The 24,360-nt window shown below is 41.0% G+C and overlaps 1 protein-coding gene across 3 annotated transcripts in view; it reads right to left on the bottom strand.

Annotated features, from left to right (window-relative positions):
* The window catches only part of myo16 (myosin XVI), a 226,132-nt gene that overhangs the window by 185,401 nt on the left and 16,371 nt on the right, over positions 1-24,360 (bottom strand). For all 3 annotated transcript variants that reach the window (XM_065292938.1, XM_065292939.1, XM_065292940.1), the window contains exon 2: positions 18,712-18,972. In XM_065292938.1, the coding sequence (XP_065149010.1) occupies positions 18,712-18,972 (261 nt within the window). The remainder of the gene's footprint in view (positions 1-18,711; positions 18,973-24,360) is intronic.

The following is a 24,360-nucleotide window of genomic DNA, read 5'->3' as shown; positions in this document are numbered from 1 at the left end:
GATAATTATGAAGTTGAGTATTGTTTACAAAAAACAAACATTCATACAAATCTTCCTAGTAAAACTCAGTCACCCATTTAAATATTTTAACTTTTTGTCAAAGTTGCAGCTATAATGAACCCACAAATACTGTTAGTCCAAGCTAAATACCATTTTACATTTCATAAAACAAAGCAGTGTTAATTATATTCTTAATTTCTTTATTTTTGTTTTCTTATTTTCATAAAAAAAAAAACTGATAAGTGTGTCTGCTGGCGCACCCCATCCAAAAAGCCCAACCAGTTTTATTAATGTTACCCTGAGTGAGAAGTGTTACCAGAATTTGTTTTAATTAAGGTGAAAAATAAAAGTTGTGTGTTTAATGTATTTTTGTTAATGTTTCAATGGATTTTAAAACATGGTATCGAAAAAAGTATCGTTAGGAACCGGCATCGAAACGGAGGTATCGAAATTGGCACCGGATCGAAAGATTTTAAACAATACCCAGCCCTATACACCACTGATAATCAGGGGCGGACTGGCCATCTGGCAAACCGGGCAGTTTCCCGGTGGGCTGACGTATTTTTGGGCCGATACATCTCATAATATCTTTGTCTGAGCAGCCCAGTTAGCGTCTTTTTTTTCTAGACAGACCGGCCCACTGACATTTAAGCAGCAGCCCATTGGTTATTTTTTTTTAAACGACATTAAGCTGGCCCAATGACTGACCAGCCCAGTCTTCATCCTTTTTTTTCTAGATAGACCGGCCCACTCACATTTAAGCAGCAGCCCATTGGTTATTTTATTTTACTGACATTAAACTGGCCCAATCGCCGCTTTGGTCTCAAGCGTGCATCGTCAGTCAGTTCACGTGTCAAAATAGAGAGAGAGAGATGGAGAAAAAACGCAAGGGAGGAGCAGAAAAACTGCGCGACAAAAAGAAACAGGCTCTTCAGGCAGACGCTGCAAAATGTGTTAAAATAACACAAAGGTTTTCTGCGGCAGCAGGACATTCAACTCACGTCGCTGGTGATGATGATGATGATGGTGGCGGTGCGGTGGTGGCACTGGCAGCACCAGCACGCAAAGTGTCAGTGAGGAGAGGGAGAGAGACGAGGGAGAAGTGAGTGTAGTGACTGCGGTAAGCAGAACTGCTTTCAAAACACAAGTGTAGATAGATACCCCTTGACAAAGCTGAGTCAAAAACACAAAATATGGTGATAAAGCTGCAATAAAATAATTGCACTCTTTGCTCTTTGACTACGAGAGTGTATCTGATTCGTAGATTTTTCGTTGATAGTCTGTTTCAAAACGTATCATTTCTCTTCAAGCAAAATCAAACAATCGAGAAGATCTGCTTACAGAAAAATATATGTTTATTGTATAACAACACACTTGACAGATAATGTTAAAAATCTCTATTACTGTAATCACACTAGTTTAGTTCAGTGAATGTAGTGAATACTTTCCTGTAAGTACTGGAAGTAATAATCAGTTTTCAATATTACTGTAAGCAGCACTTGTATTTTGTAAAAAGTCAGCAATTTAATGGCAAATTTTGCCAATTGCATGAAGCTTGTTTTAGGATTCATAAGTGTGGATTATAAAGTTTTATTGCATTAATAAATAACACGTTCTAGAAGTGTTTGTTGTGTGAACTCTCACTCTTTTCTACCTGCTATTAATTGGGTTTAGTGCTTTTATGGAATTGGAGTTGCTATTGCTATACATATTTAAAGGTGTGCAAAGATGGGTGGTATTTGTAATTATATACACTGCAAAAAAAGATTTTCAAGAAAAAAAATTCTTAGTATTTTTGTCTTGTTTTCAGAAAAAATATCTAAAAATTCTTAAAATAAGATGCTTTTTATTAATGAGCAAAATGACCCAAGAAAATAAGTCATTTTGTTCATCAAGAAAAAACATCTCAATTTAAGAATTTTTAGATATTTTTACTGAAAACAAGACAAAAATATTAAAAAAAAAATTTCTTGAAAATAATTTTTTGCAGTGTATGTAGTGTGGGCCGGTTTGGCCCAAAATGCCAGGGCCGAATTTTTGTCCCAGTCCAGCCCTGCTGATAATACAGTTTTGACAAACATGTCATCCTAAGACAACATAGTGACGATACACAGTCTGTTATGCAGCACAAAATGGTGAAGGGGACCCACGGTGTATGTAGAAAAAAATGACTTATTCCGTTGGTATTAAAAATATAACAGTTCATAATGTAAGGTCTACACCACTTAAAACAGTTATCTATATTATATTGCATTTCTGTCAAGAGATCCTCCTAAAAAGTACACATTGCACCTTTAAGCTGTTGGGTCGGATTCCTGGGAAACGTTAGTTATTTTTTAAATGAATATAAAGATACATACGTAAAGCAACCTGCAATTTTATGTGTCAAACAGATGGCGATAAAGTCGGAAATGTTACAGACTGCAGCTTTAACCTTAAGATGAGACAGGCCCTGACCCGAACCCACCCACCCGATTTCCATATATTACGTATAATAGCATATATATTTAATGCACAACTCTAATTTCTGCATGAAAGACTCATTTACAAAATTATCCACTTTAACATGTGGACAATGGTTTCAGTTTGTGTGACTTTTGGAGGACAGAGTATCTGCTGAGCAGAGAAAACAAGCAGAGCATGCTAACATGCAGCTACCGAACTTGATGAGCACATCTGTTAGATGGTTCATGTACAGGCATTAGAAAAAAACACCACCAGAGAGACCACCCGGCTGACCAAGCTAATTTACTGCAGGTCTCATCACTGACCGAAACTAAACAGAGGTCAGCAGATACACTTAACCTTTAAGGCATCACTACATCATATGCCACATGCTGACTGGAGGCATGTTATACTGTTAAACCTCCTCTAAACATACATGTCCAGCTAAAGTCAGTGCGAGAAACATTTTTGGCTCACTTGGGTCAAATACGGCATGAAGACCAGTGTAACATTTTCAAAGCAGGGAGTTTTGAGGACTCAGATTTACAAATGTTTTGATCTTCAATACATATGCTGGGATGAAATGGCTCACGTGTGGCTGGAAGTAGGGCACAAGTGTGGGCGAAATCCAACCCATTACGGGAAAATGAGAAAACAGCTGTAGGAACCATCTGTGGCGTTTCCATGGAAACCAGTCAAGTCATTGGGAAAAGAGGGTGAAGGAAAAAGCAAGACATTAGGAGATGAGAGGGAACTCGGATAACTGATAAAAGTAAAGGAGAAACAGCACTGTCCTTAAACAGGGTACAAAACAACACCTGTCGTAATTTTTTTTTAGTCAGGGTGTTTAACCTTTATAAAGTGTGTTTGTGTAGCTCAGTTGGTAAAGCATTGCGTTAGCAGTGCAAATGCTGTGGTTCAATCCTCAGTAAACACGCATAGAATATAAACATATGTGATTAAAAGTGTACTTCGACTGCTTTGGATAAAATCTTCTGATAAATGTAAATGTATTAACTAAAAAAAGTTACAAAAATGAATAAGAGTGGTTTCATTTCTGCTTATTCTATTTTATATGAGCTACAATGTGTGCAATAAAAAACACAAACAGCATATGTTGTTTAGTATTTGGTGTTGGTCTATCATAGGTTGGGATTAAATGTTGTTGTTGTTTTAACAAAACATTGGTAACAAGGTTGAATGACAGGCTTGAAAAATGTCAACATAATATTTGACAATTGAACAAAAAAAGAAATGATTATTTACTTGTCCTCCTGCCAAACTGCTAAGTGATATCACTTTCGAGGGTCAGAATTTAAACACATTTTTTGTTGAAAGAGTCCAAATTTGGACACAATATGCTTCTATTGCATCAGTATGGGTGTTGTTTGCGGAAAAATTGAGGATTTTGTCATAAATGATCCCATGCCAGATAAAACAAACCCTCTCCTCTACCAGCATCCCGATGATTTGGAAATTTGGCTCCATTGTGCTTTGAGCTATTCAGTTTAAATCCGATCCACTGCTGAACTGTAATGAAGTGCCTAAGTTTATCTTGCATAACACACTACAACATTAGTGCATTATGTTCTGCTGAAAGATACAGGTGTCAGCTATTATCCCTGAATGTAATAGTCAAGGGGAGCCAGTCATCTCTAAAACCCAGGCAATGAGGCAGCCTTGATCATATCAGAAACTGCATATTGCTAATGGCAGGGCGATGTATTAGTGTTGTAGACAACAAAATTATGTCTTCAGAGATTAGAATTCGATTAGTGGCACCACAAACAGACACATTAAATTCTTTAGAAAGAGCAAGTCTGTGTCTGAGAGTGAGAGACAACAATAGTGTCAGACAGACCACTATTAGTCTGTTTTAGCCCCATGTATGGTCTCATCAAATTTCAATTTTCTTAAAAAAAAGCTTGTGAGGCAGCAAACAGATATCTGGCCCAACAATAGATTAAAACAACCCAGCATTATTTTAGTTTTTATGTAATGATATGAAAGCATGTTAAAACATGATATTAGCAAGGCAAGTTCATGGGTTCCTTTCCAGGAAACACATGATTGTTTAAAATGCAAAGAACCTTGTAAGTTGCTTTTTTTGCAATGTATAGATATTATAAATCATGATTTTTAATTCTACTGCTAGATGACTCTCAGTCTGTGAGTTTCGCCCCATACATGTTCTTATATACCCGCCTGTTATTTCCAAAACTCTAAAAAGCTGATTTAGCAGTTTATGGAGAAGTTTAATACATAGTTTTAGAGATAAACCCTAGCAGAATGTTAGAAAAAGACTGTGCTGCGTTTACACCAACCGCCGTATAGGCGTGAAGCACGAGTGATTTCAATGTTAAGACGCGTTGACGCGCGTCTGGAGGTCCCGCGGCGCGGATGAGGCGTTTGGCGCGGAAGACACATTTCCGCCTCATTTGTGCGTCTAGTTCGCGCAAATTGAGCATTGTGCGTGGTACGCGCGTTTCACACAAATTTGCAGCTGACGCCCGAGTTGAAAAATTTGAACTTTGCCCGAATTTTGTGCTGCGTTAACCAATCAGGAGCTTGCTTGCTGCTGTGGTGGCAGCCCCGCCTGGAGTTACATATTCAACCTGAAGGAACACTTGATATTGTCCGTAAGCAGTCACCCGGAGCTATACGACACAAGTTCTTATTTCTATAGAGGAAACAGGAATAAAAAGGACCTCGCTTGGAAGAGTGTCAGTGAGGACATTGGGCAACCTGGTAAGTTGTAATACACATTTCACTTTTGAGTCACGTGATGTTTGTCGACGCGCACTGTTCATTTTCCCCCTATAGTAAGGTTACCAAATACAAACCGATACCTCTCTCGATAAATGCACAATCAACATCAGTCATCATGCAAACAGACAACCGCATAGCACTTGGGATACCACAAGGAGCAGATTTTGCCTACTGTAAGACCCGCGTCAAATGCTTGCTTTTTCTGTGCGTCTACCTCGCTCTACACGCGCTGTTCAAGTGGCAAACAAGGCGCGGTAGACGCGATTCTGACACCTGAAACGCGGTTGGTGTAAACGCAGCATTAGGAATATAAACATAGTGCAAAAACTGTGACGAATCCAGGGCACCTTAAAGTCACTTTCTCATCCAAATTACAAATTTCATCTCCGTCCTTCACCACTGAGCTGAGACATGCACTTTAAATGCATTCCCCTAGCTCACATCTACAGTATTCCCATCTTCATAACTCTGCCCTCTCATCACTTTTCTCTCATTTGTTCCCCAACGTTCCCCAATGTTCCACCATCATTGTCAAGCGATTCAACCTTTCGTTTTTTGTAATAAATTGTCCTCTACCTCGAAAAACAGCAGAGTATGTTTCTCTTTATCTCTAAACCTGACACAATTCCGTCGGGAATTCCAGTCAAGCATACATGCTTCATGTTTTCAAAATGGGCTTTGGTGAATTGGCTATGTTTTTCTGATCAGGAGAGAATTTGGTCCTTAAGAATCAAAGGAGGAAGGCTTTGAGGGGAATGTTAAGGGTAAGATGGGTTCACTGGGGTGGAAAAAGTGTTTCTGCTCCTTTTGAAGAGATGAAAACAAAAGTCTCAAAACTACACAGTCAGTCCTGTGATTTCATTGGAATTCCTAACAGAAATCTTTTCAATGATTTACGAGTGCCATCACTTTATGCTCTATACCCAGCAAAAGGGACACTGGGTTTTGGACCAGCGGACACAGGTCAGTGATCTCAGTACCAAAGAAATCCAGGTTATTATTTTCTCATCAGCTTCTCTGTTTCTGAAATTCAATGTTTAGGAATGTCCTGTTCTGGATTTCATCTAGTTCATCGAGGCCAGTTGTACTGTTTAGGAGCAAACTTTCTTTTGTTTTCAAGAGCAACACTGTAGAATCCACACAACATTTTTGTTGTTTGGTGTAGACAAATGCATATGGGTCAAAACACAATACGGTTCTAGGCCTGTTCATAACATGGACAATGAAAAAACATGTTTCACAGACACCACCTTTACGAAAATTAACCATAGTTTTACTACAATATAAAACCTCATTCACACAGCACTTTGTTACCAGAAAAAGTCGGTAAAATTGGCAGACAGGCTTCTGTGTGAACTCAAATACATCCCGTAAATGTTCTGGGATCGCTCCCTGAAAGAGGGCCTAGTAACATTCCCATAACATTCAAGGAAAGCCCTCTGTGTGAACAAGACGCATAAACAATGCTGTAAGGGGTGTGCCATAGTGAGGACACGCGTGTCAATGCAACAATGAAGTTATGGTTCAGCTCTTGAAAATGAGGGATTTATATGCAGATTAACATTCACTGTGAGAAATGTCTGCAAACTGGACTGAGGCAAATTTCAGATATCTCGTCACTATCCGCACTGAAGTAGAGATCATTCAGCAGCATAAAAGAATAGCGCGTCACATGCTCATATGAGCTTATAATAAACAAAAATGCATGCACTGGAGTGTTTTTGGGAGAAAGAAATAAAGGATAATAAGCTAACTTCAGAAGCTGTAGAAAAACCTACCAAGTGCAGAACTTTAAACACGTCACGTGTCTTTACAGGATATTTACAGGACGTGTGTGAACGCACGCACAGATTTCGGAAAATCATTGGCAGCGTAAATGAACAGATCCGGACAAATCCTGGATGCATTACACAGTACGTGTATTTTCCGTAATGTCTGTGTAAAAAGGGCTTAACCATCATTTTTTGGAGTATTGATAAGCATTTTTAAAACCATGGTTAAACTTTAATTAATTTGTTGTTACCATACTGTAGTAACTGTGTAAAAGTTTACATACCCCAGTTCTTAATACTGTGTACCATTAACATTAATGACAACTTGAAGTCTTTTGTGGTAGTTGTGGATAAGGCTCTTTATCTTCTCAGATGGTAAAGCTGCCCAATTTTCTTGGCAAAATGCCTCCAGTTCCTGTAAATTCGTTGGCTGTCTTGCATGAACTGCACATTTGAAATCTCCCCAGACTGTCTCAATAATATTGAGGTCAGGAGACTGAGATAAACCTTCACTTTATGCTGCTGTAGCCAATGACAGGTCAACTTGTCCTTGTGATCATTGTCATGTTGGAATCTCCAAGTGTGTCCCATGCACAGCTTCCGGGCTGATGAGTGCACATTTTCTTCCAGTATTTTTTGATAACATATTGCATTTATCTCGCCATCAATTTTGACCAAATTTCCTGTGACTTTGTACCTCACACATCCCCAAAACATCAGCGATCATCAGCAAATTCGACCGTGCAGCCGATCTTTCTTCTTATTGTGCATCTTGAAACAGCCACACCACATGTTTTCAGAGAGTCCTGTACGTCACCTGAAGTTATTTATGATTTTTCCTTTGCATTCCGGACAATTTTCCTGGTACTGTAGTTGTGGCTGTGGTTTCACAGAACCTCTCATTTTCCACTTCTTACAGTTTGAACACTGCTGATTGGCATTCTCAATTCCTTAGATATCTTGTTATATCCCTTTCTGGTTTATACAGTTCAATTATGTTTTGCTACAGATCTTTTGACAATTCTTTTGCTTTCTCATGGCTCAGAATACAGAAATGTCAGTGCAGGGTCTGTCAGGAACCCAGAAACTCATTGAGCTTTTATACACACACACTAATTACAAGCAAACAGGTAACAAGTAAAGCCGAAGGTATACTAGGGACATCTGCGTATGCGTGCCGCCGCATGATGTCATTTTCGTCATCAGGAGGGTCCGCGGTCGTCCGCGCGGATTGTCCGTGTGCAGCCCAAAATTTGAGACCGTGCGGACATTGCGCGTACAGTCCGCGTACAACAGCGCATGCGCGTGAACATATTTAGACAGGACACTCCACTACAAACAATTATACAAAGGAAACTTTACTTGTTCCAAGAACAGAAAGCTGTGGAGCATGTTTGTTACCATAATGTTCGATTCCTGTTCTTTGTTGTCTTGTTGTTTGTTCTAAACTGTGTTTGCAATGGTGGATCGGCTACTTTTCTTCACTTATCCTAATGCACAACAATTTAAATCTTTGCCATTCTATGAGAGCATTTACCTTTTCTAAACGTGTCCTGACCTCTGGAAAAATCATATATTGTCCTAGATATTTACACATTTTAACAGTCTTAAAATGATTATACCATAGCAGCAATAAGGAATCAGCCAAAAACGTTCAAAAACATATACCTGCAAAATCCGGCTAGATATTCCAAAACTTTTTTATTTCAAATATATAATTTCCATGTTCATAAAAACCATGTTCACAGATGGGATTTGGGTTGTTTGGCTTGACAAATTTCATAACGAAAAAACTACTTCCATACAATTGGCAACCACAAGACGTGCACACAATCTATCAGTTAGGACTCGCAATGATGACATTTCATAAACCAACTCTGATGGAAAACTATATAAACACACTGTGTATTTTACCATTATTTGAAGATAAAACAAACAAATAACACACACACAAGGTCTGAGACTTGCTGGGGCGTCAGACCATATTCATATATGTGTGAATCTCATAGGATTTATCATACTGACACTGAAAATAACATTCAATACCGGCCCAATAACAGACGGAGACCTGAGGCAAATACAGCTTCCATCAGCATTCAGAAACGGCACATAAAACAATCCAGCTGGAATTGATTTCATCATTCTGTATTCTGCGAGCACCATGTGCTTCTGGTCCCACTCTCAGAGAGGCCTGATCAGGTTAAGGAAATGAGATTGGAGGACCTCTAATAATAAACACATACTGTACACAGGTGAAAACACACAAAATAAAGAATTGCATGCACGCACTAACCAGAAAAACTGATATTGGATCCACCAAGTACATGCTTTTTTGTCTTTTATAAGATATAGTATATAGACAGGCATGAAATTACTGGGAGAGTAAGAAATGGGATTAGTGCTTGATAGTCCAGAGTTAAACCTGGGATTTGGGAGCACCACGGCTCATACGCATCACGAGAATAAGAACTACCACTACACTGTGACTTCAACAGTAAAGGTCACTCCTGACATTGTTACATGGATATGTAATAAAAATAAGAACTCAATACACGGTGCTTGTAAATGTCACGGATATGAAAATCTGCAAATGACACTTTCCAATGCCAAACTCACAATACTAGGGTGTCAAGGGTGGTTGCTGGATAGTTATTATCCAGTTGCTTTGGGTGGTTTCCAGTTCATTACTATTCAACTGATGTGTTCTGGGTGGTTGCTTTCTGTCCCAAGTCTAAATAGCCTGAAAGCTATTCGGATTAAAACACGCACACACACCCATATGCCAAAAGAGTAATGGGTCTCAATATCTATCTGAAATTCATTATGAGTCAAAACCTAAGCTACGTGAAGTGGGGTCGGAGATACCGGCTAAGGCAGGGTGTGTAATGCAATTGGGCCACAGTATCACGGGTGCGTGATCTCCATCATTCTTTTGCCTCAGTGCTCACCGTCGCATAAATGCAGAATATCACATCTGCAATTGAGGAGATGCGGCTCATCTCAGAGTCAAACAGTGCTAGGATTGGACGCTTTTATATAGGGGCTATATAGATATCTGGTATTAAGATGCGCTTTGGTCAACCGGATCACAAGTGGACACATTCACGTTTACACCTGGTATTTAAACCGTCTCTTTTGTCCACTTTCGACCACTTCTGTCCTGATTTTCTGAAAGGGTGGTATGTGGGCTAGCCCTCTGCGTTGTTTAAACACGGTCTGGAAAATGACCAGTGTAAGATGTAGTGGCGGCTAGTGACTGCTCATCCGAGGGGCACTAAATCAAAATAAGTGTTTGGAGTAGTGATGGGGACGAAACCACCTATGCAGAGTCCGAGTCAAGACCGAGTCTTTGAAGGGTCAAGACCGAGTCTTTGAGGAAGCAAGTCCGAGTCGAGACCGAGTCCTTTAGGAGTCGAGACCAAGTCTAGACCAAGACCATAAAAACATGTCAATTTTCATATTCATGATTTAATATCAACCAGTTTATTATCAACAGATAGGCCTACAGACTAAGCTAGATTGGTAATTGTTTAGAGGAGCAGTCTTAACGTCTTAATATGAACTACGCTTTTACTATCATTAAAAAAATCCCTACCACATGCATCACCTTCTGCCTATTTTTCTAGAGATAAATAAACGGCTCTGATGGCAGTATCTTTGCATTACATTATGGGATGTCTTTTTCAAATAATGCCTGTCAACATTGCATTTTATTATTATTTTTATGTGTTATGTGTGTTTCTTTTACATGAGTTTTGTACATGCAAGAACTTTCTCTAATATTTCACAGCAATTGATCAAATAAGCTTGGGCAACTTTCAAACGCTTGCAAAATGAAACAAATGAAATAGGCGTAGAGCAGCTGCTTCAGTTTTATCAATGAAAGCCTAAAGATTGAGCTTAACACTGTGGGTTTGCACTAAAACTCATGTCCAATGGAAAAACACTGTGCTCAGTACATAACATTAGATCAATAGGCGATCTTTAGTGGTTGCTCGAACACATTCATCCACATGCGTATCTACATCCGGTCGAATGCGTTTTTGACTACCTCTGTCATGTAATGTATACATTTCCTTAAAGAAAATTTAACCTTATGACTGGTTTTGATGTAAAAGCATGATATATCAGTGCCATGATGATTGTTTTTGTCTGGCCTGATGGCACTAAGCATTGCTTAAAAACTCAGAAAGATGTTAAACAAAAGGGTGCTTCACTGTCCACACATGTAGTTACTAGGGTTGTGCCAATAGATGATACTATCATGTATCGACAATAGTCAGACGACTGATAGTGGGCTTTTATGACGATAGCTATTATTATCATCATAGTTTCATATTAACATGAGAGGGTTTGTGGGCTTTACTTTGCGCGAGATGGCTTGTAACGCACGCGGATTCCTTCTCGCACGCACCTGGACTTGTAATGCGCGCATGTTGGACTTTTGCTCGGACCTGAATGCGCGCATCATGGACTCCTTCTAGCACCCGAACTTGTAATGTGCATGACTCGGACTCCTCCTTGCATATGAGCTTGTAATACGTGCCGCTCTGACATTTCCTTGCACTAGAGAGATTGTTAGGCCCGCAGTGGTTTAAAACCAGCAAGCTTGCTGTTCCTGCTCCCTGGCCCCTAGGAAATTTCAGAGCGCCTGGGCTTAAAGATGCTCGAATTAATGGCATTAGTTTTAAGAAGGTTGCGGTCATGACAGTGTTGCCCTTAGAGTAAATCAGCTTCTCTTTTGTCCACCAATCGAGTGACTCGTGATAAAAAATTAAGAAATAGAGTAAACTATTGCCCAGCCCCCCGATTAAAAACCCCTCTATCGTGATATCACAGGCTGACGATAGGACAATCTCATGGTGCATATTGACCAACACTAGTAGTTACCAGAAACATTATTGCTGTACATTAAAATCTCATGTGCCTTAACTTGTGGAGGTTCTGTAAAGTCAGCTATACAGATAAGCTACAAGATTAAGAATGTCTTGAGTGTATAATGTATCAGCCGGTTAACTTGACTGTGGTGGTGGGTTGGCAGATGAATGTGACTAAGGACTTCATTAAAGCCCGGGATGCTCTAGGAGGGAATGTCACATTCATTATTATATTGTAAATTGCTTGGGTATAAGATACTAAATTACAGTCTGTAGTTACTTCTGCAGTTGACAGGTTAAGACTATAGAGTTTCAGCTTACAAGGGCTGTAGTTCTCGAATAGCACAGCCAAAGCTAATTTACTAACCATCTAATGCATATTGCACACATAATTGGAAGCCACTTCTCAATCTGGCAACCTCTAATCTGATTATCTGCCTTTACTCAACTCCCTGGAATAAGGACACTCCAATTTTTTTCACATAGAAATGAAGTGATTGCATCCAGTATTACTTTTTTACCATGTAAACAATGAGCACTTTTAGGGAAGAACCACTGGAATCACTTGATGTGGCAAAGATTGCCAAGTTATTGGCAATTCATCTTTTATGGAAATATGGAAAAAATTGCAAAAAATGTATTTGATATATTTTATAAGCTCAACTAGAACAGCTGCAATTTAGATTGATCCTATACAGTTCATAACTTCAATAAAAAAAATATTATTGTACATAATACTTCAGTTTTACCAGCATAAAAAAAGATGATGGATACTGTAAATGTGTCTGCCGGTATGTGTAAGATTGGGGTAAATACATCACCACTAAACCTCTAATTTAACTAAATAAATCAGACACAAACACAAGCCAGTCTGGCAGTCTCTAACATTATCTCTTACTGAATCATCTTTGATAGCCAAGCAACACTGACGCCTTAGACCAAAACACGGGCATGGAGCCATACGAAATCAATATTCTGACTAGTCACAAGGCATTTGCACAGAACGACTATAGTGTTTTGGTGGGTGAGCATAACAAAGCCAACACCATTGCCAATTTGGTAATTAGTGTTTAGTAGGTGGGCTCAAGTTATCATTCACCCCCAGCCAAAGGTGCCATGTTTCCAACAGGCTTTGCCACGTGAACGCCAGCTGCCGTAGACCAGCTGAATCCGGCTGACAGCCAATAAGGCAGATGTACGATGACCTGCAAAGACTGCTGGGGTATCTGACACAAATTCACCCAGACAGCTGGGTAAAATGTTGGCAGGGATGCGATATGGGAAAATAAGGCGTCAGCTGTAACAAAAAGCTGCAAAGATGAAGACAAAAGCAACAGATGGATCAGCTTCAGGATGCGGTTAAATATCACCGCATACCAAACTTCACAAACACCATTGAAATCAAAGTACTCTGTTAATCTACAATTATATTCAATGTAACACCACCTCAGATATTTGGAAAGAATTGATCTTTTATATTGCAATATTTGTAACTGAAAAATAATTTTATATGTGTCAGGCATTTGTGTAGGGCAGGGCCTAATTCATATACATAAAATCATTAGAATTTTTTAAATAATATTTTATTAATTTAACACAATCACCATATAAAGAAAAATGTTCATCACAGTGAAATTTTTCATATGTTTTATATTTGTGAAGGCATAATGAAAACCTTTTAATTTATTAAGTAATTATTTACTCAACTTCATGTTGTTTGATCCCCAATGTCTTTAGTTGTCCTTCAACCCAAACACATTTTTTTATTTAAAAAGTGTTGTTTTGGTTTTTCTGGTTACTATGGGAGTGGATGGTGACCTCTCTTTTACACAATGCACTCCCATTCTAACCAGAAAACCCTTCAAGCTTCAAAATGACACAAAAGTTTTAAATATATAATAAATCCACTCAACATGTGTGATATATTTTAAGTGTCCCACTGTAAAAAAAAGAATATTTGTTGTTTCAACTTAAAAAAAAGTGTTTGTGCTGCCTTTGGGGGCGTGTACACAAATTAATGCACAGTACTGTACTTTTCCAAAAACGCAGATGCCACTTTTTTCTACACTGAGCACCCGTGCTTTGCATTTTCCACGCTTTGCGCCAGTGCTCTGTATTTTTGTCAGAGCGCCGAGAGTTGAAAAAAGTTTGCTCAGCTTGTCAATGTCACTTTTTACTCAGACGTCCAATCACAGTCCTGGAGGGCCGAAACAAATCCCACAACAACTAACTGGCGAATCAGACACAGACATATAAACAGAACAGAAGTATCATAGCAACCAAAGCACCCAGCTGAAAAAACGCTGGCACAGGCCCCTTCAAATTTTGAGTTAAAAGTCCAGTGTTGGTTTTTTAGTGGCAACAGCTCAGTCCACAGCTCACCCCTCAATTTTGAGAAGCTAGGGTAGCTGACACAGGAAAAACAAGTTGTTGTCTGAAACAAACGTAGGAACGAAACGCACTCTGTAGAGCAGTTTGTCCTTTTGGGGCTACTGTAGAAACATGGTGGCAACTTCCATATAAGGGGACCTGCAGTGCATTAAAAAAAAAACGGCTTATAGACACAGAGCGCAGTTATGCAAATTTGAAAACCACGCCCACCGGGGGGAAAACAATCCAACCGTCTCGATTGACTTTGTATTGCGAGAGGCTGCCTCCTTGTCATTTCTGGCTTATAACAAAAACAGAATAATGCCTAAAAGCTGCTATGTGAAAATATGTACAGCTAACAAGCCAAAGAACCCAGAAATAAGTTTTTATAAGCTGTCGAGCCGTAAAACCCAGCCTTTAAGGAGAAAAAAGTGGATCGCCGACTACGTACTATGAAAAGTTGCTTGTTTCCACTTTTGTGTCTTTAAACGCTCGTTTTTTGGGGTCGACAGCGTATAAAAACTAATTTACAGATTAAACTTAAAAACAGAATAATACCTAAAATCTGCTGTGTGACAAGGTGTACAGCTAAGAAGCCAAAGCTTTTAAGCTGTCGACCTCAAAAAACGAGCGTTTAAAGAAACAAAAGTGGAAACAGGCAACTTTTCATAGTACTCTTTTTAGTAGAACTGCGTCCACTAGGGGGAAACGTAGTCGGCGATCGACTTTTTTCTCCTTAAAGGCTGGGTTTTACGGCTCGACAGCTTATAAAAACTTATTTCTGGGTTCTTTGGCTTGTTAGCTGTACATATTGTCACATAGGGGTGGGCGGAATGACCAAAAATCTATTTTACGGAATAAGTCATTTTATTTCACGGTACGGAATATTTCACGGTATACATGTTTTTTCAGTTTATATTGTTTTTTGATGATAAAAATGTATAGAAATACACCACTCACAATAGCTTTTAACTAAATGCTCACCACAGTTTTAAAATATGAGCAATTTAAAGTTAATAATGTTAGAGTGAAAATGCCCAGAAGATAACAACAGATAAGTCTTGTTTAGACAGAATCTTGTTTTTAATTTAGTTATTAATTTTATAGACTATTGAAGCTATAGTATGGCTTCATTGTATTTTGTATTTATGCATACATTACATTAAACATATGCAATATGTAAAATGAACAGGTATAAATATATGCAAAAACCTACAGACAGGATAAATACCTGTATATGAGAGAAGAAGCTCTAGATATTTTAAATGTGACAGGTGCTATGATGTGATGATCATAAAGTTTGTTTTAATGTCTTGACGCCCTTTACTTTTTTAGACCTTAACATTTGCATCTCTTTCTCGTCTTTCCGATCAAATATGTTTGTATATTCAAATGGGGCGTCAATCTACATCGTTTCAGCAGCGCACGTGTCACTGATATAAACGCAAGTTTTGTCTTGGCTTGCTTAAAGTTCAGACAACTTTACAACTATTAGCATTATGTGCAAGAAGAACTCTTTATTTGGTATTGCAGCTCCTTGCGCTTGCCTAGAGAGACCTCTGCACGCGAGAGACCGACCGACCGGCTGCTGCATGAGGAGAGAGAGAGCGCGCGAGAGAGAGAGCGCGCGATAGCGAGCAAGACAAGAGTCTCGCTGCGTGACCCACGGTGGATTCACTGGCTCTTATTATAAAAATTACACAAAAAACTCGTTCATTTTTTATAAGTGAACTATTTTACATGTTTCTCCATCACACTCAGTCTAACATGCTGGAGGCAGAGTTAGACACGCCCACTTTTTTGCATTCCGCGGAATAGACGAAATAGAAAAATCTGTTACATCTGACATTTTATTCGGCGGTAACGGAATATACCGTCATACCGCCCAGCCCTATTGTCACACAGCAGCTTTTAGGCATTATTCAGTTTTTTGTTATAAGCCAGAAATTACAAGGAGGCAGCCTCTCGCAATACAAAGTCAATGGAGACGGTTGGATTGTTTTCCCCCCGGTGGGCGTTGTTTTCAAATTTGCATAACTGCGTTCTGTCTCTATTCTGAAGTAATTAAACAAAACATTTCATTATGTACTATGTTCTATTATGTACTATGTTTACTACTTCTTCCAGCATGCGTGCAGTTGAGTTCTGTTGACAACAAGTAAGCGTCGCTAAACATACGTCACAAACTCTGTGGCTCTGATTGGTTGTAGGTCTATCTAATTGAGTGCAGAGGCATTTTTTGTCCTGGTTGGGTTGAAACACGCCCCTTAATCACAGGTTTCAGACTCATATTCTGATTAGAATTGAGTATGACAAAGTCAGGCTACTGTAGGTGCTCTTTAATTACTTCAAAAAATTAAAAATTAAAAAAGTAGGCAATTAAAAGTTATGTTCTCCTGAGAAGCATGACACCACTTTAAAAACGAGGGATCTCTCACCTTTATCTAGCAAATGCTAAATGATAAAAGCTCCGTCACTCCCTATACGCAAAGTCACAGACAGAAAAAAGCTTACCAGTGCTGAGTTTATTAAGCCTGCACCATTGCTCATGGTGGCAGAAGGTGGATATTCTGTGATTGTCATTCTGTCCTCTTCATTAAATTACTCCTCCCTGTCCCTGCAGTGGCAGCACACTCTGAATATTAGCTGTTTGACTGGCCCATAATCAACATGAGGAATGATCTAATACACAGCATCTAATGGAAACTCATGTGACACATCGCCTTTTGGAAATTAACTTGGCCTTTTTCACCATCTTGCCAGCAGACTAGGACACGACTAGGACACGACATCTCAATGACGCTCTCTCACACCAATACGCTTATACAAAAGTAATGCATCACTATACACTATAAAACACACCATCAATTTTAAATCTGATAATTACAAATAATGGCTTTGGGGTAATTTCTGGAAAACAATGTCTTTAAACAATAGCAAATACAGTGGTTAACATTTTGTGAAAAGTTTTGGACTCCTCCTTTTTAATCCCCAAAGCAAAGTAGTCTTATAATGCTGCGTTTACACCAGACGCGGTAGAGGCGGCAAGCGCGAGTGATTTCAATGTTAAGTCAATGGGAAGCCGCGTTGGCGCGCGTCTGGAGGTCCCGCGGCACGGATGAGGCATTTAGCGTGGCGTGGATGAGGCGTTTAGCGTAGCGCAGAAGAGTCTTATAATGCTGCGTTTACACCAGACGCGGTAGAGGCGGCAAGCGCGAGTGATTTCAATGTTAAGTCAATGGGAAGCCGCGTTGGCGCGCGTCTGGAGGTCCCGCGGCACGGATGAGGCATTTAGCATGGCGTGGATGAGGCGTTTAGCGTAGCGCAGAAGACGCGTTTCCGCCTCATTCGCACGTGTAGTTCGTGTGAATGACGCAAATTGAGCGTATGGCGCTGTACGCGCTGTGCTTTTTGTGCATTTTGCGTTTGACGCGAATTTGCGGCTGACACCCGAGTTGAGAAATTTGAACTTCGGCGGATTTTCACGCCGAGTTAACCAATCAGGAGCCGGCTTGCTGCTGTGGCGGCAGCCATGCCCGGAGTCACTCATTCAGCATGAAGGCTTGATATTGTCCGTGAGCAGTCACCTGGAGCTATACGACACAAGTTCTTATTTCTATAGAGACAGGAATAAAAAGGACCTCGCTTGGAAGAGTGTCGGTGACAACCTGGTAAATACACATTTCACTTTTGAGTCACGTGACGTTTATCGACCCGCACCGTTTATTTTCCCCCTATAGTAAGGTGACTAAATACAAACCGGTTACTCTCTCGATAAATGCACATTCAACATCAGCCATCCGACAGCCAACAGACAACGGCATAGCACTTGCCCCTCCTACAAGAAGCGGATTTGGCTTCTGGCGCGCGTAATGTATTCAAACTGTTCAAGCGACAAACTAGGCATGGTAGACGCGATTTTGACGCCTGAAACGCGGTTGGTGTAAACACATCATAAGACATGCTGTTTTGATTCTCACATTAATGTGATGTCACACTGATAAAGCCCCCCCCCCCCCCACAGCCACTGACTGAAAGTTCTGCATTACTAGTTATGCGCTGTCCACCATATATCAATAGTGGGATACTATTGTCTCAGATGTGTTCACACAAATCAGATCTATTTTAACTAAAAGCACTCACTGACTCTTTTGGCAAGGGGGTGAGGAGCTATAGCTCATTTGCATTTTAAGGTACAGACACCCTATTTGTTCTCACCCAAATAGGGCCATTTTGGAAACTTCACAGATACATTTTGTGCGCACCTTGTAAAAATGTGCATAATAAGTAAAATAAAGAACCAATCAGATGATTCTGCAGGTAGAATATACATCCTTTCGCAATTCAATTAGGTGCTCAGCCTCCTTTTTTTCCATAAAATTGCACTTTTCCAACTTTGAACACAAAAATGCATCTTGTGTAAACTCTTTGGTGAGTCTGGAGGAAATGTGAGTGGTAACATATTAGATCACACATACCCTCTTTGTCATCTTGCCTTATGATGGCATCCTGGATGATGTCTGGAGGTGTAAAGCTGATCCTCTGTTTTTTGCGGTTGGCTGACCGGGACTTGGGGAGGTTCTGCTTCTGCAGCGTCCGCTCTCGCTCGTAGTAGAGGCGCAGCTGCTCGCAACGCATCCGTCTAACCAGCCTTTGACGCTGGCCCAACGGCAGAGACTCCAGCAGACACTGGTCTATCTCCATGTTCTGCCTAAACACGTTACATAGCTGAAAGCAACCTGAAGGAGCAAAGAGAGGCAGGGATGGAGTGGAGATGGTTTGAGGAAGGGATGGCGGCACACAGGTGTTGATAATATGGCAGGTTGGGACAGAAAGGATGAGAGAGGGAAATAAAGTGAAACAAGAGGGAAGAAGGAATAAAAATCAATATATATGAACATTGAATAGACAAGAAAGACATAAACATCTTAGATGGTGTAAGTAAATTATCAGATGAAAGTGGAGTTATCCTTTAATGTGCACAGAAAAATACTTCATCTAGTAATGCACCAGACATAGCACCTACTTAGTATTCATAGTATGAATACTCTTTTCATTATACCATTGGAATGCCTTAATCCTAGCTTTGCATGCTGCAGTACAGAGATGATGGAGACAAGGCCTATATGCCTATACAGTAGGATATATACAAGACTGATCCAAGACAAATAGATTTGTCTTTTCTGCAAAGCATAGTCCAGTTAAATCTTATCTATAGCACACTGTGCTGAATAGCCCGTCTGTTTAACCTTGAGCGAGTTGAGAATCACACTACACACCACCAGAGAGACACAATTGTCATGACTGTGCATTTCTGCTGCATTACTGTGGAACAAAGCCAGCTTTCTTCTTTTATACACAATGTACGGCTAAAGAAGTGCCAGCCAAATGCTTTGGGATCTGCGGGGGACTGTAAATAAAGGTGTAAACTGCGCCCACTGGAAGAAATAATGTAGGTCATAGTAGGGCATTTAAAGGTTAGTCCACTTTCACAAGAAAATTACATTCTTCATAATTTCAAACATTTCAATACTTTACGTACAGTATTACATAATCACGTCGAAAGGTTACGCATGCCGTATGTGAAACGCACACGTACGGACCATTTTAAACAATAAACTGACACAAAGACTTAATTACTGTCATTCCAGATACAATAACTTTGAACGGTCCTCTTTCTCCACACTTGTAAACACTGGAGCGGTAGTTTCGCATACGTCATGCGTGACCTTTTGGCTTGATTATATAATTCGAAAAGTCGCAGATGTGAATCCCAGGGTTAGTGAAAGACAAGACATTGTGGTAAAAAATTACTTTTTATGACAATCATTTCGCTGGATAAGACACTTACGGTGCCTTCAGACGGGGCGCCAGCGTTAACCCTTGATGGAGGGTGTGTTTGAAGCGTAGCCAACAGCCAATCACAGTGGCCGCAAAACATGCTCCTCTGTTCTCCAGTCTTGCATAAATTTAATTGGCTGGCACTGCACTAGGTTATCTGCATGAGGCGATCTGATTGGCTGAAGCACGTGTTGGCGCTTGAAAAGTTAAGAATTGTTTAACGTCTGCCTTGAGCAATGGCGCAACACCAACAGATCCAGAATTCAGTTCAGCAACGCATGACGTCACCCAATCAAAGTAAATGAGAAGTGTTAACGCTTACGCCCAGTGTGAATGTACCGTTATGCCTCGGTTTGGATGATTTGAAGCCCTTAAAGCTGCATTGGAACTGCAATTGAGACCTTTAATCTATTGAGGTCTATTGAAGTCTACTATATGGAGAAAAATCCTGGAATATGTTCCTCAAAAAAAATAAAATAATAATAAATATTTGACTGAAGAAAGAAACACATATGCATCTTGGATGACATAGGCTGAGTAAATTATCAGGAAATTTCTAATAAATGTGGACTAATCCTTTATTTCAAAAGAACACAATGACGTAACTGCTGAAATTATGAAAATGTTGAGCAATAAACATTACATAAAGCTGAAAGTATTATTGTTCTTCAATAACAGGGAAACAAACTGAATTTTGCAAGAGACAATTCAGCTACACTTACAGGGCATAAAATGATTTGTGCATGTATGTGAACACTAAACAGCCTCAAACAGAAAATCTATTGCAATGCCACAATAGCTACATCCCTATTCATCAAGTTAAAGAGTTTGTTTGTTTGTTTGCTTGTTTGTTTTTAGATTTTTTTTACCAATTTTACTTATAGACAAAGTGAAAGAGGGGAAAAGTGAGGTCAGGACAGGACGAAAGCCAGATTCGAACCTGCATCTGCTATCGGCATCATTCAATAAATCTTTTTAATAGGACAATAAATATTTAATCTTACTGTCAGACAGACATTAAAATTACCACATATTATTCACTTTTTAACATGACATTACTTTAAAACCACATTAATCTTGTTTATGTGGCAGGGACAAGAGGAATGGGCATGTTGGACATTTTTCCCCTGGTATCCTCGACAGATTAAATCCGATGTGTGCTTTTTGGCAGTTGCATCAAAATCAAAGATTTTGTTATTTTTAAAAGACTGTGTCAAGTTTAAAATAGCCTTGAGACTCCAGCGTTCAGTTGTATACAGCTGCTTTCCATCTAGCTTGTTTTGAAAGAAAAACTTGGTCTGCTTGAAAGACATATAATGCAAAATAAACATGGAGCCACTTCTTGGCACACTTAGAGTTGTTTTGGACTTCCATCTCAATAAAATATTTTGATGTTGGTACAAAAAAGTCCCATCCCTAGAGCTGACCACCAGGACATGGCTTAGATGTCAACAGTATTTTTAAGATGCACCAAAAACAACATTATCTCACTCAGTGCTACAAGTGGATGTATCACCATTTACATTTAAAATATTTTTTTGTGTTGACAAATAATTGATGTCTGGAAACGTTTGAATCAATTTGGGCAATCTCCTTCTAAAGCTTAATTTACTGCTGCTATTCAGTAATTTCCCTCACAGGGTTCAGCTCAAGCCTGCAGTCAAGCTCATGCCAAACACATACATCATGCATTGTGAAATCATTCACCACCCATCTCAGTCAGAAATGCCAACAGAACAGTGGAGCTCACATAAGGAAAAGATTCTGATACAAGAAAGTTTGTGCCTAAAAGTCTGTAAGGATTACAAAGAGTTTGTTTGACCTTGCTAATGTGGCCACTTTAATCACAGTAATCTTATGTACATCAATCCTCTTCCCTTAGGCAGCGAAAAGGATGACTCTCTTTCTCAGGCTTGGGTGGAAAGCTGTAATTACTCCAATAATTTAGGTCACCAGAAGGCTTTCAGCCAGGGAAATAAATACAAGTTTAAAAAGTCTGCCTTTGTAGATGAATTAAGTTCCTTTTAACTCTCTCTCTATCTCTCTCTTTTTAAGAGATGAAGGATGGGGTGAATGAAGTTTAGTGTTATAAGATTCATCTCGCACCCCTGCAAGACTGAGAGCCAAACACCTACTGAAAATGCTGCTTCACCGACATTAATTCTATTCAATTCCATTTTATTCTATGTCTTATCTCTATTCCAACTCTAAATCTTTAACTCTTGTCTCTTGCGTCTTGTCTCAATTCTATCTCCTCTCTCCTATCCTGTTCTGTTCCTATTCCTCTTCCTTTGTCTCCCATCTCCTATATCTATTCTATTCTATTTCTTATCTCCTATCTCCTATCTCTGTCTCTTATCTCCTAGGCCAGGGGTGTCGAACTCAAGGCCCGTGGGCCAAATCCGGCCCGCCCCCCTTGTTCCCTTTCAGTCGGTCACTACGACGTCACGTCGTGACCGACGAATTGGGAACTCGCTTAGAGAGACCAATCTGCTTCGTTTACTACTAAAACGCCAATGAACTTGGCATTGAGATATTTGCATAATGCTGGCGCCGCCCCGCCAGGTGCCTTTATAAGCAGCAGGTGCAAATAGGGAAATTAGCTGCTTTTTCGCTTCGAAAGCCGGCTTTATCTGCTACTGAGAAGCTACTCTCTGCTCTTCTGGGAACGGTTGCTGAAGTTGATTGACAAGCAGTACTAACACAGCGGACGCTCGCAGTATTCCACGGCTCTGCATCTTTTTTGTTTTGAGTTTAGTGTGTGCGTTGCCTTCCCTGTGCGCATCATCAGCTGAGCACCTAAAGAGTGATTTCCCTAAAAGAGTGATACGTGAGAGCTCTGTGTCTTTTTAAAGGCAGCCACTCTCTCGTATGTGCGGAGATCAGCGTCCTTTTCAGGATAGTTTTTCGCCCGTGCGATCTTGGATGTGAGAAGTATAAGGGTTCCAGTGACGGTCACGAGCGCTGTCTTCGTGCTCAGGCATCGAGCACTCCGGGGCTGCGTTCGTGGAGAGTTTCTGTTCTCTCTGTGAGAGCATAACCCTCTTGGATTGCGGAGACGACTGTCGTTTCTACGGGAACGCTGTCCGCGCCTTTGCAGTGCTGACGCCGCCATGGTGCGGCTGTCAAGCACTCGCAGGGCGCCCTTCGCGTCACTACGCTGAGTAGGACGGAGGATGCGTCCTCCACCTACCGGCCTTCTCATCCTCAGCCGGTTGAGGCTCCGGTGGAGACTGCAGAGTCGTGTTCTACGATGTCTGCCGAATCCATTGGACCTCCTTCTGGTCCCGTCACTTCTGCAGCATCAGAGGGGTGTCCATTTTTCCTCCGAGGCAGAGTCGTTCCGGAGATGGCGGCCGTGCCCGCGAGCGGCGGAGACGGTAGAGTTGGAAAGGTTAACCCCTCTCCGCCCGAACCGTCCCGCCCACATGATTGGTACTTCGGAGCTGCTCGGGCCTCTCGGTCCTCGCCTCCTGTGCCTTTCTTTCCCGACGGCACGAAGAGCTGACGTGATTTGCGGCCGTCCGGCCGTTCAGCTTCACCCCTCACCTCCCTCACCAACGGAGCCGCTAAGGGCGGGGACCCCTTCAGTGGAGCGGGATGCGTTCCTGGAGGGACCACCCAACCCTTCCCTCCCGTGTTTGTAGACAGTCGTCCGGTTACGGACGCTGCCCATCAGGCATGCCGGAGAGGCAGCTTCGGCCCTGCACGCAATAACGTTGCTGCAGGCTCACCAAGGATTTACGAGGGAGCCCGCGACCTTCAGTCGTGCGATGTCCACCACAGTGGTTCAAGATCGCCACCTTTGGCTGTGTCTGGCTGACATGACGGACGCAGACGAGAACAACTTGAATGCTCCTGTCTCACAGACCGGCCTCTTCGGCGAGCCAGGGGAGTCGTACAGCTCCGCTGCGCAGACTGAGGCGATCTCCTAGGTCATGCCCCGGCGGAAGAGAGCTGCCCTTGGTCCACCACGCCGGCTCCTCAGTCTGCCTCTCGCCGTCGGCGTCCTGCGGCGACCACCTCCGTTCCCCTCCTCGGACCCCATCTCGGCAGCGCAGGGGAACCGGTCGTCAGCAGCTCGCCCCGCCCGCTTAGCCGCTTCCCGTGAAATTCGGGAGTTTAAGTGGCCAGTGAAGGGCGACCCGGATTGGCAGAGGATCACTCTTCAGGAGATGGAGCTCCTTCCCCCGATAGAGGGTCAGGTGGAAAATCCTTGGTTTGCATATGTTCCACCGGCTGTTCGGCCGGTACCCACTTAACCACACATAAGAGTGCATTCCTCT

This window comes from Paramisgurnus dabryanus, chromosome 15 (assembly GCF_030506205.2).
Source record: "Paramisgurnus dabryanus chromosome 15, PD_genome_1.1, whole genome shotgun sequence".
Classification (NCBI taxonomy): Eukaryota; Metazoa; Chordata; class Actinopteri; order Cypriniformes; family Cobitidae; genus Paramisgurnus; species Paramisgurnus dabryanus.
The sequence above is the reverse complement of the archived record's forward strand: the minus strand, read 5'-3'. Positions and strand labels throughout refer to the sequence as shown.